General features: G+C 33.8%; 1 protein-coding gene across 1 annotated transcript in view; it reads right to left on the bottom strand.

Moving 5' to 3' along the window:
* The window catches only part of LOC129216451 (endoplasmic reticulum aminopeptidase 1-like), a 47,821-nt gene extending 31,171 nt beyond the window's left edge, over positions 1-16,650 (bottom strand). The window contains exons 1-3 of the mRNA XM_054850665.1: positions 16,608-16,650; positions 7,368-7,998; positions 1,684-1,957 (exon numbers count right to left, since the gene is read on the bottom strand). Coding sequence (XP_054706640.1) covers positions 1,684-1,957; positions 7,368-7,998; positions 16,608-16,650 — 948 coding nt within the window. The remainder of the gene's footprint in view (positions 1-1,683; positions 1,958-7,367; positions 7,999-16,607) is intronic.
* Between the last annotated feature and the right edge of the window lie 520 nt (positions 16,651-17,170).

The raw sequence follows: 17,170 nt of genomic DNA, 5'->3' as shown, positions 1-17,170 counted from the left end.
CGCAGTGAAAAGTTACATAAGCAAGACAGTTCTCCGGAATTCTTTAAAAATTGAAGTGCCAAAATCGTATTTTAAGCATTGTTTGATAACGATAGGACACAGAGAGGGTGGGGGTTCAATGTGCCCTCACTAACTGTTTTTTTGAAACTGAAGTCAATTTCAGGCTAGTTTTGGCAGGAAGGGTTCTGTGGCTCCACGGAACTGTCCAAATTTGAAACCGAGCAGTTCATCTGTAATTTTAATTAGAAAAAATTGCTGCAAAGGGAGAAAATTACAAAATTTTTGTTCGTCAAACGTATATGTTTGACTCTCAAGGGAGTTGTAATTTTCCACTGTCACTCTACCCATCCCTGATTGTTGAACACAGAATTTGTTGTTTTAAACGCTTGCGAGAGTATCTAATTAGTATAGCTTTCTTTGTATATAAAATAAAACTATATCTATAGTCTATAAAAACTTGGAGGGTGGGGTAAACATTAGTGGCCGCCCTCGGTGCTCCTTTTAGAAGGCACCCTTTCATGCTTCAGGAGGGGGCCATTTCCCTTCCCCTGTATCCATGCCTGATTACCAGTTCTGTCACAAATTTTACTACCAAATGAAGCATGTGTGTAAAGAGTAGATAATAATGGACAATGAAAAAAAAAGAAAAGGGTGCTTAACATTCTATTTTTTTTAAACTATGCTATGCTGTCGGGAAATTGGCACTTACTTTGATAATTGAACATTTAAAATTCAGCATATTTATTCGACTTATTATAAGTTATCTTGTGAGAAATTCTTGAGGAATGTTTCTTGATTAAAAGAACTATATGATGCGGGCGGCCGGCGGTCGCCCTTTGCTTTGGCCGCCCTTGTGCAGTGCACACGCTGCACACCTGCTAGGATCGGCCCTGTCCATCGTATGTGGTCGGTTTAGAATTTGGAAGGGCGTCAAGTGGTCCTCAGTAGTGAAAATGTTGAGAACCACTGCTCTAAAACAATGAAAAGGGAGAGAGTACAAGAGATTACAGAATTACCTAATGCTGTTGGCAAAACACAAAGTATATATATTTTTTCATTCCTATCACAAAATGTCACATAAAAAGTAACTTGTTAAGCTCACTGTCAAGTGTTTAAGAGAAATCGATTTTATTACACAAAATTTGATTTGACTCTATATGGACTACAGAAGGAACTCTTTGCTGTTGCTCATAGAAATGAGTAACGAAATTTTCAAAACAAATCTTAATTTAAGAAAACTAAACATACGTTGGATATTAAATGTGTAACATAATATATACCAATAAGCTGCTGACTTGCAGCGCATGAGCGGTTGCCAATGCTTTGGCGGGGAACCCATTCAATGCAGTGTTAATAAAACAGCTAGAAGTTCACACTACTTGTCCTCTTTATTTTGTATTGTGATTCCCCACAAGTTGAAGAACCCCGTGAGGCTTATAAATACAATAAAATCGCAATAACTTGAAGCTTATAACTTGAATCTTCCTTTATCTCAAAGTTTTCATCGGATCCCAAAGTCTTGAGACTGTTGTGGAAACTTCCCATAACTTGAACGTTTTAGCCGGTCTAATTCTTGGGACTTCGAGTTACTGAGAAGTTGACTGTATGTAACAAAATGAAGTTATTTTCTTAGGTTCTTTCATTAGACAATAAATGAAAAAAAAAGAAAAACTAATAACTTACATTTATTCCATCAGCATTTGTCTTTTGTAAAGTCTTAAAGTCACAAACCACAAACGCAACCAAATATGTACTCATTCTTACAGTTTTATCAAATACTGTAATTGAAAGCCCATTTCCATATGATGCAGTCTGGAAAACATCGGCATTAAAATAAGCAGTATGACTTTCATCATGTACAATGGTAAGTTGAAAGGTTGCTTTCATGGCAGGTTCATCAAAACATGGAAATGCAGAACGAGCAGATGTAGGCTCAAAATGAGTTGTAGCTAGATACCTGGAAATAATGCTTTCATTAAATAAATCAGAATTATATAAAGATAAATAATGTCTGAAAATATTTGATAATATTATTAATGTGATTCAAATAATGATTTAATCAACTATCTTGAGTTTTAAGTGAAAAAATACACACATCATTTCAAGGGCGGATTAAGCTTTTAGTTTTGGAGAAGACATTTTCTGGAAAAGAATGTGCCATTTTCGGGCATGAATAGGGAGTCTACAGCAAATTTTACAAACTAAGAGTTCAAAAAACACAGATACAGGCTATTTTTGGTCACTCAAAAAGGGGGCTTTTTCATGACTCCCTGTCTGCACTTTTTCACTTTTAACTCCAGAGTCTCCCGTACCTGCCACTATTTATGGCTTAACCAGTTGGATGGGACCATGAAGACAGCTCTAATTTTTTTGAACCAGAACAGAAATCAATCAATCCCAGGTCCAGCATCCCCAAGGGTATTTTCACTTGGAGAACTTTGTGACAATTAGCATAGTTAAGATCCCCCCAGTCACCATTAATGCAGACGGTGGATCTTTGACCATCGAGGATCGAACCCAGGACAATCTGGTCACAAGTCCGATACCTTATCGATCAGGCCACCATGCCCCTCCCCCCCCCCTCTGCATCTATGCTTGTATCATTCTTATGTAAAAGAGTTCAGGATTTTTTCCTTAGCGCTGTAAACATAAATATTTCATTATATTGCACAAATTTTTTTCAAAAATACATAATACAAATACAAATGTGACGACCAGCAACAGGCTCTGGGCCCAGCTAGGCTGGTCCTAGTCAATTAATTAGTCCCATATGAAGATCAATGGCCCTCTTAAAGCTATCCACTCCCTTGCTCATTACCGCCTCTTCCGGTAAGCTATTCCAAGTGCCCACGACCCTGCTAAAGTAGTAGTTTTTCCTGATTTCCAAGTTAGCCTGAGATTTAAATAGCTTAAAACAATGACCCCTTGTCCTGCTTTCCCCGCAAAAATTTAATCCATTTACATCTTTCATTTTGATAAATTTAAATAACTGTATCATGTCCCCTCTGACTATGCCATACAGAGACGATATAATTATAAATCAGATTCATTGGAACAAAAGATAGAAAACTCATATTTCACTCAATGCTTGAATCTTTTAATTATGTTTGACTTTTATTAAGGAATATGCTTGCATGATCTAACAATATCACTGTACCTGCAGATTGTTCTAACCGGTTTCACAGACCGTTGAATAGATAATGGAAAATTACAATTACTTGATCATGATATACACTGGCCTCAAAAAGTTAAGGTACAACATGTTTTTCGAAGCTCACCATTAAAAAAATGGCAGTAACAATAAAATGCGTAGTTTGCATGAATGATAATAACGAAATTAAAAAATATTTATGAAAAATAGATAGTTGACATTTTTATTTTATAGAAATGAACATATCATTCTGACTGAGGAAAAAATATGCAAATATCAATCTTTCGCACTTTTGTCTGTATGTTGCGTTGATTTTCAACTGTTGTTAGCAATTTCAGTGACAATAGTCAATAGAGTTTAGAAAATGTCTCAGAGACATCATTTGCCCGATTCGTTAAGGCAGGTCCGTGTCCAGGATTTCATAAAGGGAGGGGTTTTGACTTCAATATTTTTCATTCTTAGCTTCATTGATAGGAAAACACAACAGTGTGTCAAATAATTTCTGTTTAATGGTCACAATGAGGGGAGTAGCGAGAGGGGAGGGCGCACCAAGAAGACTAGGTTTTAAGTAACATTACCAATTCTATTACAGTATTTTATACACAGTAGAACCTCGTTTTTTCGACCCCCGTTTATCCGAATCAAATTTGTAGATTTAAAAAAATATATTTACTTAAATAATTATTTAAAATTATGAATGCAAGAACAAAACTATTAAATATGCCAATTATTCGGTTTTTGTTTTGATTAAACACAACTCCTGCATAGAATGTACAATAACGTATGATACTAATTTAACAAACAATATGGCATACTTTGGAGCGTTAGTCCGAAACCACTGCAGCTGAACTTTGTTGTAAGTAAAAGTCTGCTCACTTAAGAATGTGTTTGCTTATTACCCGGATTTTCGTTTAATCGGATTGCCTTTGTTCTCATTTAGTCCGAATATATGTGGTTGTACTGTACATCAGGGCTGTCCAACTGCAAAAAGCCCATGGGCCAGAATTCTGATCACTGATCACCTGGCGGGCTGCAGTTTGAAAAAGGTGAAGAATAACCTCTTACCTTTTATACAAAAACAATTAATAGTAAATTATTACTTATCAAACAATGAAACAGAAGAATTATAAAACAGTTTGCTTACATTTTAATGGGAAATGTGAGGCCGATCCGCCTTTTTTACAAAGGCAGGACTGTCAATATCGATGCGGGCCGCCAGTTGAACAGCCCTGCTGTACAATTAAAGATCGTTAACCCTACGTCCCAGAAGGTTAATTCTGGCTGCTCTAGTAACTGCAGTATTTATTCAGTTTACAGCTTGCTCAGATTCAAACCTATTATCTGTTTACAGGTGCAGTATATTGCAATTAGTACTAAAAAAATTTCACAAATTCTTTTATGACATGTTTTCAAGTTTTATATTCTAGGATAATTCTTAGTAACTAAATAGGAAGGCGTTCGTTGCAGATGCAAATTAAAATACCCAACACAATTATTATACATCTTCATAATGGCAGCATTTATCTTTTTGTGCAACGATCAAGCTATCATAACCTCCTTATGAGAAGCAATATTAAATGCAATGAATGCTTTGGTATATAGAGAACACAAACTGTTCCCCCTTCCTCCATCACTGTTTTTCTAAAACATTATTTTAGTTAATAAAGAGAAGACAGTCGTAAGTTGCTGGGAAACTTCAAAAAGAATGTTTGTATGCTTAAAAAAATGCTGTACACATCTCAACATTAAAGTTAATTTTAAGTCAAATGTGCACTTTCATCCATTTCCCCCCCCTCCCCCCCCAATGGGAGGGGTTTAACCCCTAAAACCCTCCCCTTGGACACGGCGCTGTGTTAAGGTGACGGGCAGTTGGATGGATGGATGGAAATGGAATTGTCTTAGGTTGATGCTGCTAGACGTCACAATATGTCTCGTAGTTGCTCAACGACTTTGGAATCGATAACAATCAGAAGATTCTGTGTCCAGAAGACCTGTTTCAGGCCAATCACAAGCTACAACACCTGTAGAAGAAAGTTTTCTTTTTTTTTTTCAGCCCGAAGGAGAAGAATCACTACTGTGCCGCAGCTCGTTGCAGACCACTTTGTAGCATCAGGAACAAGAATCTCTGCTACTACGGTGCGGAATCATCTTCACAATGCAGGTTTCTATGCAAGACTACCAGTTGTGTGTGTTTTGCTCAAGGGACCACAGCAAAGGATCCGCTTAAGCTGTGCAAGAGACCAGGTTTCCTGGACCCAGCAGCAATGGGCTTCTGTGACGAGACGAGTCCAGATTTGCATTGGAGAGTGATTTAGGGCATCTACTGATCTGGAGGGACCATCAATCTAACACTGTTGAAAGGCACAGTTATAGAGATGGTGGAATTATGGTTAGGGCAGGGATCTCACTCGGTGGTCACACTGACCTGCATGTGTTGCATGGTGACGTTCTGACTGGTCTGAGATATCGGGATGAGATTCTTGATCCATATGTCCTCCTATGCGGGTGCTATTGGTAATGACTTCATTCTGATGGATGGTAATGCACGACCTCACTGAGATCGGATTGATGAGGAGTATCTTGAGGACCAAAGTTTGGAGCAAATGGAATGGCCAGCTCAATCTCCAGACCTGAATGCAATACAACATCTTTGGGACTATCTTGGCAGACAGGTTACTGCTTTAAATCCTCCTCCAAGGTCGTTACATGAGCTGGAACAAGGCTTACTTTGTCTGGTCTTCGCTTCCTATTCCAGTGTCTGATAACTTAATAAACAGCACGGAAAAGGGATGCCACCAATGTATTCAAGTTGGGGGGCGGGGGGAGGGACACATTCCTTATTAGAACCCATTTTTGCTTTGTTTCTATGCGATTTTACTACATAACACTGTAATGTTCTGTTTTCTACAAGAATGCACTTTTCCGCAAAGATTGCTTTTTTTTCCTTATGAATCGTTTTTGCAATACTTATAAATTTTTATGGTGTATTCAATAAAAAACTATTTAATGCATATATCATCCAAGTTTTTTGCTTCTACATTCATTCATTTGCAAATTAGACGCAAAAAAAAAAAAAAAAACAGTTGTACCTTAACTTTTTGAGGCCAGTGTATGACTTGTATTTGGGTTGTAATTGGATTGATAAATAGAATAGCATAAAACATCATTGAAAATTTATTTAAAACATAACTACTCTATTTAAAAAAATGTCTGTCATTGCATTATTTTCTACATAATGAAGATTTTCTGCCATAAGCAGGATGTACAGTAGGATGGTTCGAAAAAATCAAATTTTGTTATTTCGCAATTGTGTTACATCTCATAAGTTCTAATTTGGTATTCTCAATTGGGGAAAAATTAAAAAAATTCTAAGTTGACATCTTCAGTTCACACACAAGACTGAAAGTTAGAAAAAATATGCTAAAAATTGAAATTTTCAGAAAATAATAAAATTAGTTTTTTTCTTATTTTTTGTATTTTTTCTAGTGCAACAGCCATAAATTATCAGTATATAGCATAGTTTAAAGCTAAAAAATATTTTATAGCTTTTACATAAGATCTTTAGTTTGCGCATATGACTTAAGTTAAATTTCAAATTTCAGTTGATTTTAGTCCAATTTAAGGCATATGCGCAAACGCCTAGCCTTAGTAAATCTTATGTAACAGTTATAAAATATATTTTTTTAGATTCAAACTATGCTATATACTGACAATTTATGGCTGTTGCCATGGGCACCCATATGCGAAATTCTAAGGGGGGCTCAGAAATTTTAACCATGGTTTAGCAGGATATTTTCCCATTGGAGGCAGATTTCAGGACTGATTAGAGTCATTAAAATTTGACATTTTTAATGGCTGGAGAAGAAATATTTTTACATTTTTGCAAAGAAAAACGTACTAAAAGTAAGGAAGTTCTAATTTCCAAGGGGGGCTCGAGCCCCCGCTTGCCCCCCTATGTGGGCGCCCTTGGCTGTTGCCTTATAAAAATATTTTTTAAAAAAACTAATTATTTTATTTTTTGAAAAATTCAATTTTTAGCACATTTTTTAAATTTTCAGCTTTATGGGCGAACTGAAGATGTCAACTTACGATTTTTTTATATTTTTCCCCAATTGAGGATACTAAACTACAACTTTTAAGAGGTAACATGATACCGAAATAAAAAAAATGATTCTTTCGAACCACCCAACTGTACAGCTAATAAATAATATTATACCTTTTTTGGCCATCAGTTGACTTGTAGGAACTTATATAAAATCCTTCCAACTTTTCTTCTAAATGTTTTTTAAAATCAATCCACAAAGTATATTCTCGATAAGGCTTCAATGTGCCATCAACTTCAATGTAAAGCTGTTCATGCTTTGGATATTCTAAACGCTGCAAGACTGGTATTGTACGATCATCTCCTTCTAAAACAACAGTGCGGGACAAATTTAACTCTTTTGAATGCAACACAATGAAATTAGTTTGCATCGTGACTTGGAAGGTAATGTTGACGCTTCCAGAATTTTCAAAAGTATTTAAATTTGGATGTAGAAATAAGTTATAATGCACTGGCATGATGAATGGAGGTAATCGAATATCGTGCCAAGGAAATATTTCGCCGGTTTTAGCTGTTGGTATCAGATTCGTGGAGGCAGGAGTTGTGTGGTGAAATTCAGTTGCAGAAGTAACAATTGGACATCGTGGCATTGGCCTTGCAAAAGAAGCAACCATGGCAATTATTAATAAAAATATAAGAACAAATCCTGTTACACAAAATGCTTGTTGCTTGGAGCAAACTATTCTTCTAATCTTTTCTGTCCCAGAATTATCCGAGTACAGGACTTGCTTCTTAGCGTTATTACCTAAAATACAAAATTTAATTAATACTTTAATCAATTGACCAACAGGGTCATTCTATGTCAAATTAACTAGAGATGTACCGAGTAGCACTTTGGCAGAGTACCGAGTACTCGGCCTTTCATTACTCGGCCGAGTACCGAGTTACCGAGTACTCGGCCTTTCACTACTCGGTCGAGTTACCAAGTACCAATTATGTTTTAAGAAGAACCACCGACACACATGTGATGACTTTTGAACTTATTGGAATAGTAGTATAGACCTCCTTGTCCATATAATAGTTTTTAAATCTAAATTCCTGCTGAAATTTAATTACGCATTATATAGGGTCTGGTGGGGGAAAGTGGTCAATGGGGTAAAGTGGTCATAATTCAAATAAATGGCTATACCTTAAAAATAAATGTTCGAATGAATGTGAAAATTTTATTTTAGAGTAGTGCAGTTAGAAACTACATTTTGAATACAAAATTTTACAACTGGCAAAATTTTATTTGGTAAAAAAAAAATATTTTGAGTGATTATGAATTTTTTAAAAATATCAACACCTTTTTTAACTTCCTTGGGAAATTTTGTTTGTTAGAATTATGAACAGATTGACTGCACAGGAAGCTTCCTACATGTCTCAAGAACTCATACTCATTAGCAGTTAGCTGAATCTCTTTTGAATAATTTTTTAGAACAATTTTAGTAAGATGGGGTAAAGTGGTCATAATATTAGGCTTAATGAATATTGTTCTTTTAAAATCACTTAATCTTTAAGTATAAGGCAGGTATCAATTAAATATTAATTTCACTTAATATGTATTGTTTTTACAGTAAACAAGGTTAAATATATGAGTATATGCACATGCATACGCATATACTCGTGTAGGCACGTATATATACGTATTCACATAAATGCACCAATAAACACGTATTTGGGTATCTCGTAGTATTTTTTATCTATACAGATATACATTCGACTATACACGTATATACCCGCTTATTACTCGTACATATACGAACACTTATATACTCAGGTAGACACGACGTATATACACGTACATACTCGAGCTGACACTTACATACTAGTATATGATATACATGCATGCAGGGTGAGTTTAAACTCTTGGTCAAATTTTTAAAAGGTGTTAGAGAGGAGGATAAGAAGCAAGAATCATAAGAAACATATGGCCGCAAACTCAACGCTGACGCGCTACATGCACGCAAAGTCACAAACGCAAAACCTAAGTAAAGTTCCGGGATGATAATATTTTTCATAAATTTATGAAATTAGAAAAAACAAAATTGAATTAATTGACTAGGGCCATTCTAGCTGGGGTCAGTTTTATATTTTCTCTATGTATTAAAAAAAGTAAGGTCAAAGAAATAATGAAAGGAAGTCTGTGGCAGGCTTGCGTCCAGGAGACCCCATAGCACTTACAACCTTGAATACTTGTACAAAATTACTTCGAGCCCCCTCCCCCCAGGGTTTTCACCTGGGGTTTTATGTTTTGAACTTCGAATTAGATTTTTTGTAATTAATTTTTAAGACAGGAATTTTACATTAATTGTCTATTATCGGGATGAAAGATTTCCCATACCCCCGAGCATTCGATGACGTTCGAAAGACATTTTTTTTTCTGAATCAGATGCAGCTTGCTCCAGTTTTATCAATAAATTGAAACAACTCAATCAATTTTTATCTTGGGAACCATACGATCTTGGGTTGGATTTGGCTTACTATTTAATTTTAATGATTTAGAAAGCAAGGTTTTTCAAACAATCGGCATATTTTACTTCTAAATGCGTAAAACTTTTATTTTTTACAGCATATTTATTTTCCTCTTGCCTTTTGTACCAAAATAATGTATTGTGCACATGAGTTCACCTTTTTGATACCGATCATATTGCATCTCCAAAGTTTATTTTAAGTAATAAGTATTATTGTATTAACTTGTGCTTAATTATATGTTTGAACAACACCACACACACATACATACACACACACACACACACACACATATATATATATATATATATATATATATATATATATATATATATATATATATATATATATATATATATATACTAGCAAAAATACCCGGCGTTGCCTTGGTCAGTAATAATTATGAGAAAAAAACGTTACTCGCTTTTGTTTTCTGGTTTAAGTGAAAGAATTTAAAACACATCTTTTTGACGTGATTAAAAATCGAGTTTCTTCCTTACCCATAAAAGTAAAATAGCAATAAGTATAAAGAACAAAATAGTATTGATTGAGAAACGAAAGCACTATATTTAAGCATATACAAATTTCCAAAACATGAAATTATTCTTCTCATGTTTAGAAAGATTAATCTGTTGATACTTTTTTTTTTTAACATGGAGTCTAAAACCTTCTCTGTATTGCTATTGAAATTGCTCTTAATCCCCTTATACTTGCTTTAGTTATTTTTGGAAATTTCAATCATTGTGGGCTCTTGGTGCGATTTTACCGAATTTGCGGGAATCGTTTTGGGATACCTTCGATGATGCTCCCTCCTTCTTTCCTTACTTTAAAACGATATGATATTCATTTTCGTTACAAAGATATTATCGCCAGGTGCTGAGATACTTTTGGTCACCATAAAATGGCGCTAAAGAGTTTCATCCGAAATGTTTCCAAAATAAGTAGCAAAATTTGGAGATTGTTTGAAATTGTGCAAAAAGGAAAATTAATGGAAGTTTTTGTGCTGTTTATGGATTTGCCTAATTTAGTTGCTGGATTATTTAACACAGTAAAAAAAAGTTTTTTAAAGATTCTTTGATTGGCGATATTTTGTTTACATGGTGAAAGCTGAGAAACATTATGACGTGGTCTTCGGCTTCAAAAACAGCGACGTTGAAAAAAACTGCCAAATGCATCAGCTACTTTCTGCAAAAATTTTGGCGATCTGCTGATTGGTTGGATAATGAGTAAGTGTTCAATCAGCATAAATAATAATAAAAACCATTAATTACATTAAAGTTCCATTTAAATGGAAAATGATCAGCCAAATCATATATTACTTGCCAATCTTGTGCAAAAATCTTACTTCAAGATTTGACTTGAGAAAAGCCTTGAACAGTCACGAAAAGCAAGATAGTCAACAATACAACAATTGTCGCTATCGACAGGGAGTTGAGATGATACACTAAATACTGTACTGAGTTGAGGAAAGCCTTCGAACGTGGAACTATAAAGCTCATAACTCGTTTTTTATTCTACTTAGAAATTTCGAATAGGTGCCATCTTCAGCAGAAAAATCAGAGCTTTCGATGAACATATAATGTAAATATGTGCAAGTATTTTTTCATCCCTATATTAGAGAATTTGTACGAAAATTGTATTTTTTTGCTCCAATAAGAGGGTTTTGTGCCCCATAACAGGACGAAAACTACCCTATGTGTTATTCTGATGCATAAGCTATATTATTGTAAAGTTTCATCAAAATCTGCGTGAAAGAGTAACAAACATCCATGCATCCATACAGACAAACTTTCGCATATATAATAGTAGTAAGATATATATATATAAGGGTAAATAATAAAAATCTATCGCCCCCCCCCCCCCTTGAGAAGTTTCTAGATCCGCCCTTGACAGTAGATGAAAGTTTCACGAACATTGCTTGTTACTTGATGCATTGCCTACTAACTCTTCTCTTGCAAGAATATTCTAAAATTTCTTATTTGTGCATACTGAATTGAGAAACTGGTTAGATTTTAGAAACCACCTTTTCTAAGAGCAACTGCAAGGTCCAAACAATGTAACATTTGATTTTGAATTGTGATAATATTGCAATTAAATTTTGTGCTTTGGTTAACAACTAATTATTTTCTCCACGCATTTTCTATTTTATGTCAATGGTTAATTTTTTGTTATTTTGTGAGTTTTTGCCAGTTTCTGCCACAAATGTGGCAGAAAGTGGTTTTTGCCATGCCGGTTTTAACCGGTTTCTACCAGTGGTTTTAACCCCCTTGGCAGAAACTTGCCAACCCTGGTTTAATTTGCATTGGAACTAGGGAATTAAAAATTGTCCGCATAAGAGGGGTGTCCATTAGGAGGGGTTTCACTGTATACCAATCAATTATAGTTCTAGTCTGCCAAACATAAATAACTTTTAAAAGCAGATAAAACAAATGTGCAGGAACACTGCAGAGACGTGTTTCTGCCCCCCCCCCCATTACAAGGAACGTCTTTTTCAGTGTATAACATGTGAGCTAAAGAATGTCAAGACATTCGACACAAAAATCCGACTTCTGTCGGATGCCTTTAAATCTACGAGCTCCCATTTTGTGCATTGAAAAAGGAATTCCTTGTAACACCAAAACACGTGTCTGCAGTGTTCCTGCACTGTGCTTTTAATGTTGTTTTATTTCCTTTTATTTTTAAGCAAAGGTATTTTTACATTTTTTATAACTAATTTTTGTTTGTAGCAAAAATCCATTTTTAATATAAAAATTCCATATTTTCTATGCTTACCTTTTTTTTGCGCAATTTTTAATAAATAAGTTTTATTAACTTTGAGGACATTAAAATAAAGATTTATTCCATTGAAGCATTACAAACTTCATTATTCTCAAAATTTAAATTTGACTTATAAATTTTAATTGTAAGTGATTGCAGAATAAATTTCTTGTTCTTTTTTTTTTATAAATTTTAGTATCTGTCTTGGACAGTATTCAACTTTTTGCAACTACTCGGTATTGGCCGAGTTTCTGATCAGAATTTGGCCGAGTAGGCCGAGTACCGAGTAGTTACCGAGTACTCGGTACGTCTCTAAAATTAACCCAAAAAAATTTATTATCGACCTGACCACTTCAATTTTTTATGAAACCTTCAGAAATCTTGCACATTTTTCTTCTCACACATTTTTCCTCTTTACATTTGTTTCCACAGCACCAATTTTACTAACAAATCAAAAATAAACGTTTATGAGACACTTCTTTCTCGTCACCTATTCTGTGGTATGGCAAAGACCGGGAGACGGCTTATGTTATTCCAGAAACTGTCAACTCTCCACCAGCAGTAACTACAAAATTAAAATAGTCACAATAATGTACCTGCAAACGAGCCTACAACATATGTCGCCAGATATGGATGACGAGTTTGTTTTCGGAAAAACTCAACTACTTATAAACCTAATATATTTTCTTTTCATTACAGAATATCACTGAAAGATTTATTGTACTCTTAATCATAACGTAAACTTTCACATCCTAAATTTATACACAATTTTTCTAAAAAATCTATCATTATTCATAACTGATGAGTAATAAATTTCTGAAATTTGTTAAAATACTTTTTTTTAACTTCCCTGCAGTGATTTAATCTGTTATATCATGTCTCAAGTTTTATGGAAGCTGCAGCGTTGTTTTATAGCTCATTTTAAAGACAATGAGACATACTTTAATTTAATAATTATACTTGAATAATTTTCAAAGAATTTTTTCTTTACAAAATTTCAAAATTAAAAAAATTCCAACCTTTCTATGGTAATTTTTTCACAGAACTTAGCAAAGTAGACTAATGTACCCCATGACTGGGATGTATTGGGTTCGCCTCATGGTAATGTTGAATCGCATACCATAAACAATATTTGTTACAATTTTAGTGATAAATAATATCTAACACTGTAACTAACTTATTTCCTTTAGCGTTTAGAATCAAAAATATAAAGTTTAAAACATTGATTAAAAAACAATCAAACATAAAATTAAAATTAATAAAATATCTTTAATCAAAAATTATTATGCATTTTTAATAGGTTTCCAATTACTTTTTAAAAATCAAAAGGAAAACAATGTTTTTATGAGAAAATTAATTTGTATTAAAGTTAGCAAAAGATATGCTAGTCAAACCTTGTTAAAACGAACTTGCTTAACGCAAAATTTCACTCAGCGCAAAATAAATGCTATTCCCCGTCAGCTAAAGCTACAAATTAGTGTTAAATCAATCGATTTGGACGAAATCCTGCATAAGACAAAGACAATTTCAAGGTCTTGAAAAAAAGAAAAGAAAAAAAAATCCTCATACTTTTACATGAAATTACTTTCGAAAGTCGAAAAAAATTCCTCTCCCTGTGTAGGAAAATCGGGAAAACTAAGTTGCTTCAAGAAAGTATGAACTTTAGCCGTAGACTATGCTTACAGTAAAAATGTTTGTATGAACAGTGAAATCTTCACCAAGTGGCTGACAAACCTAGATTTAAAATTTCATCATTAAAAAAAAAGTCTAATACCCATGTTGAGGTTTAAGGTCTAAAAGCGATAAAGTGTTTTTACCCGTCAACACAGCAGGGAAAATCCAGTCTTGCGATCATGGAAAAATCAGATGTTTGAAAATGAACTGTTGTAAGAAATGATCCGAATAGCCACTCTGTTTCAAATTACTTGTGTTTCTTGCTTAAACTATAAATTTTGATTCTTGGGTGTACATTTTTGTACAAAGGTACATTGGTTCTTTTATTTTCTAAGACATGAAAAAAAATACCTGTTTGCTTTCCAGGGTTGGCAAGTTTCTGCCAAGGAGGTTAAAACCACTGGTAGAAACTGGTTAAAACCGGCATGGCAAAAACCACTTTCTGCCACATTTGTGTGCCACATTTGTGGCAGAAACTGGCAAAAACTCACAAAATAACAAAAAATTAACCATTGACATACAATAGAAAATGCGTGGAGAAAATAATTAGTTGTTAACCAAAGCACAAAATTTAATTGCAATATTATCACAATTCAAAATCAAATGTTACATTGTTTGGACCTTGCAGTTGCTCTTAGAAAAGGTGGTTTCTAAAATCTAACCAGTTTCTCAATTCAATATGCACAAATAAGAAATTTTAGAATATTCTTGCAAGAAAAGAGTTAGTAGGCAATGCATCAAGTAACAAGCAATATTCGTGAAACTTTCATCTACTGTATATTTTTTTTTAACTGGTCCACCATGTAGTAACTGGGGTAATGGTAAAAATTTGAATGGAAAAATAAGTTTCGAGAAATGGAGCCAATTTGTTTTGCAAAGCTGTGACACAGGTACAAAATCTACATTAATAATGATAAGTAAAATTCAGGCAATTTCTTCTTGAAGCACATGATAATTTCAATCACAAGCAATTTAGATGAAGTATATAAGAGAGCAAATTACAATCAGTAATGCTTGTTTAATTCTCTATGTCACTCCTCTTTCCCTAGCCCCAATATGATTTTCGTCCTTTGTTAGATTAATCCAAATATTACTAGCATCTGCAATTGAAAAGTTCCCTTTCCAAACTAAATCAAAGGCACTAGCAGAGGATTTTATTTTTTTAAATGATGAAATGAAGTTTAATAATTTATTTTATTTTAACAAATATCATTTAGTAACTACTGGAGTTATTAAAGACGCTTTTAAGTTTTTGCCAGTTTTTGCCGGTTATAACCAGTTTCTGCCACTGGCACGGCAAAAACTAGTTTCTGCCGGCAGAAAGCCAACCCTGTTGCTTACACAAAATCGGATAAACTTCAAAATCGGTTAAGGGGAAATTTAGTTAACATAAAATATTTTGGCGTCCCCGTGGAGTTTATGTTAACAAGGTTTGACTGCATTTGCAAATATAAGAGTCTGCTACCCTGCCAGCAGACACTGGGTTCTAGAATACTGAGACATATGTGACTTTCATGCACTGTTGTCCAGTGGCATAGCCAGAAGAGTGCAGTGCCAAAGAGGGGTCATAACCACCCATAAAACAACAAAATCATAATGCAATACATCTATTATTGAAATCACTAACCCAACATAATGTTTGTGCTATTGTTTTTTTAGTTGCAAATTTTTCCACTACATGCTCACCCACATTTATTTTTCCACTATTTACGCCAGAATAGTTTACATTTTCCTTTTTTTTTTTTTTTCAAAAATCAGCACAATTTTGATTTTTATCAAAATTTGCAGAGCAGCAAATATTGTGCATCACTGCTATAGAATATTTTTTCCGAATTCTTCCAAAAGTTTTCCCTTTTGTGTTCTTCTACAAATAAACTATAACACTGTGGGTTCTTAGTCTGAAAAAAACTCTTTTTCATATAGATATATATATAATTTTTTTTAATAGGGGAAAAATAAAGAAACTACAAATAATTATGAACTAAAAGCAGAATTTAGTTTAGGAGAGGGATTCAATTTAATGCTTCAGTCTTGGTGAAACTTTGAAAAAATAAATTTGAAGATTTCTGAAAATGACATAACATTGCTGAAATAACTTTCTTTTATAAAATTTGTTCAATATAACTGTAGGTACTATGGGATTTTTGTATTACAGGAGTTTTCGATTGTAGGTTGTTTTTGTTAATCATTCATTGAAACAAAAGTATTAGTAAGTATCAAAATTATTTGGGTGGCAGTTCAAAGTGCCCCAAGGTCCAATGAGCACTATATTTTGATAATAAGAAGTTGAAATGGGTAAAAAATTAGTTATAGTTTGGAGACCTGCTCGAAAGAAAAGGAAAATTTGCGTCCGTCAAACGAACGAATTCACAAGGACTAAGAGTAACATTGTCTTAAAGTACGTTCCTCTTGCCAATAATAAATTAGTAACATTATAATATGTCGTATTAATGAGAATGGAAATACACATACCAGTTAAAAAAGCAACATCGTCGACTTCTGGTTCGTTCATCATGATTATATAGTGGAATTTATAAACTTATTAAATTGACAAACCAAAACAACAATTTTTTATTTTAAATTATCTATAATCCCTAATACAAACAGTGAAACCGTGTAATTCCTCAATGTTTATCATGTTCGTCTGCTGAAGATTTGTTTCTTCTATTATAATGATGCCAGCCAATATCATAAAGTTTTTACATATTACAATACATTGGGTGCAAAGTGCAAAGCATATTAAGAGATAAAGACAATTAAGAGAAATAGGCTTCTCCTCTTCAAAATTCATGGAAAATAAGAATCAAACTCATCTATCCGTGAAAAAATTGCATCAGTAAAAAAAGAAAAAATGTGTGGAGCAATGACATCATTAAAGGATTAACTGAAAAAGATATCTCAGATATAAGTATTATGAGCATTGAAGATCAATCCGATGGGGACTAAGTTTTCAGTATAAGAATTCGAAAGTACCCGAAGAATTTATGAGCATATGAAGTTTTTTTTTTTTTTGCCAGTTAATATTTATGCACAGA

The sequence above is a fragment of the Uloborus diversus genome, chromosome 2 (genome assembly GCF_026930045.1).
Source record: "Uloborus diversus isolate 005 chromosome 2, Udiv.v.3.1, whole genome shotgun sequence".
Classification (NCBI taxonomy): Eukaryota; Metazoa; Arthropoda; class Arachnida; order Araneae; family Uloboridae; genus Uloborus; species Uloborus diversus.
The sequence above is the reverse complement of the archived record's forward strand: the minus strand, read 5'-3'. Positions and strand labels throughout refer to the sequence as shown.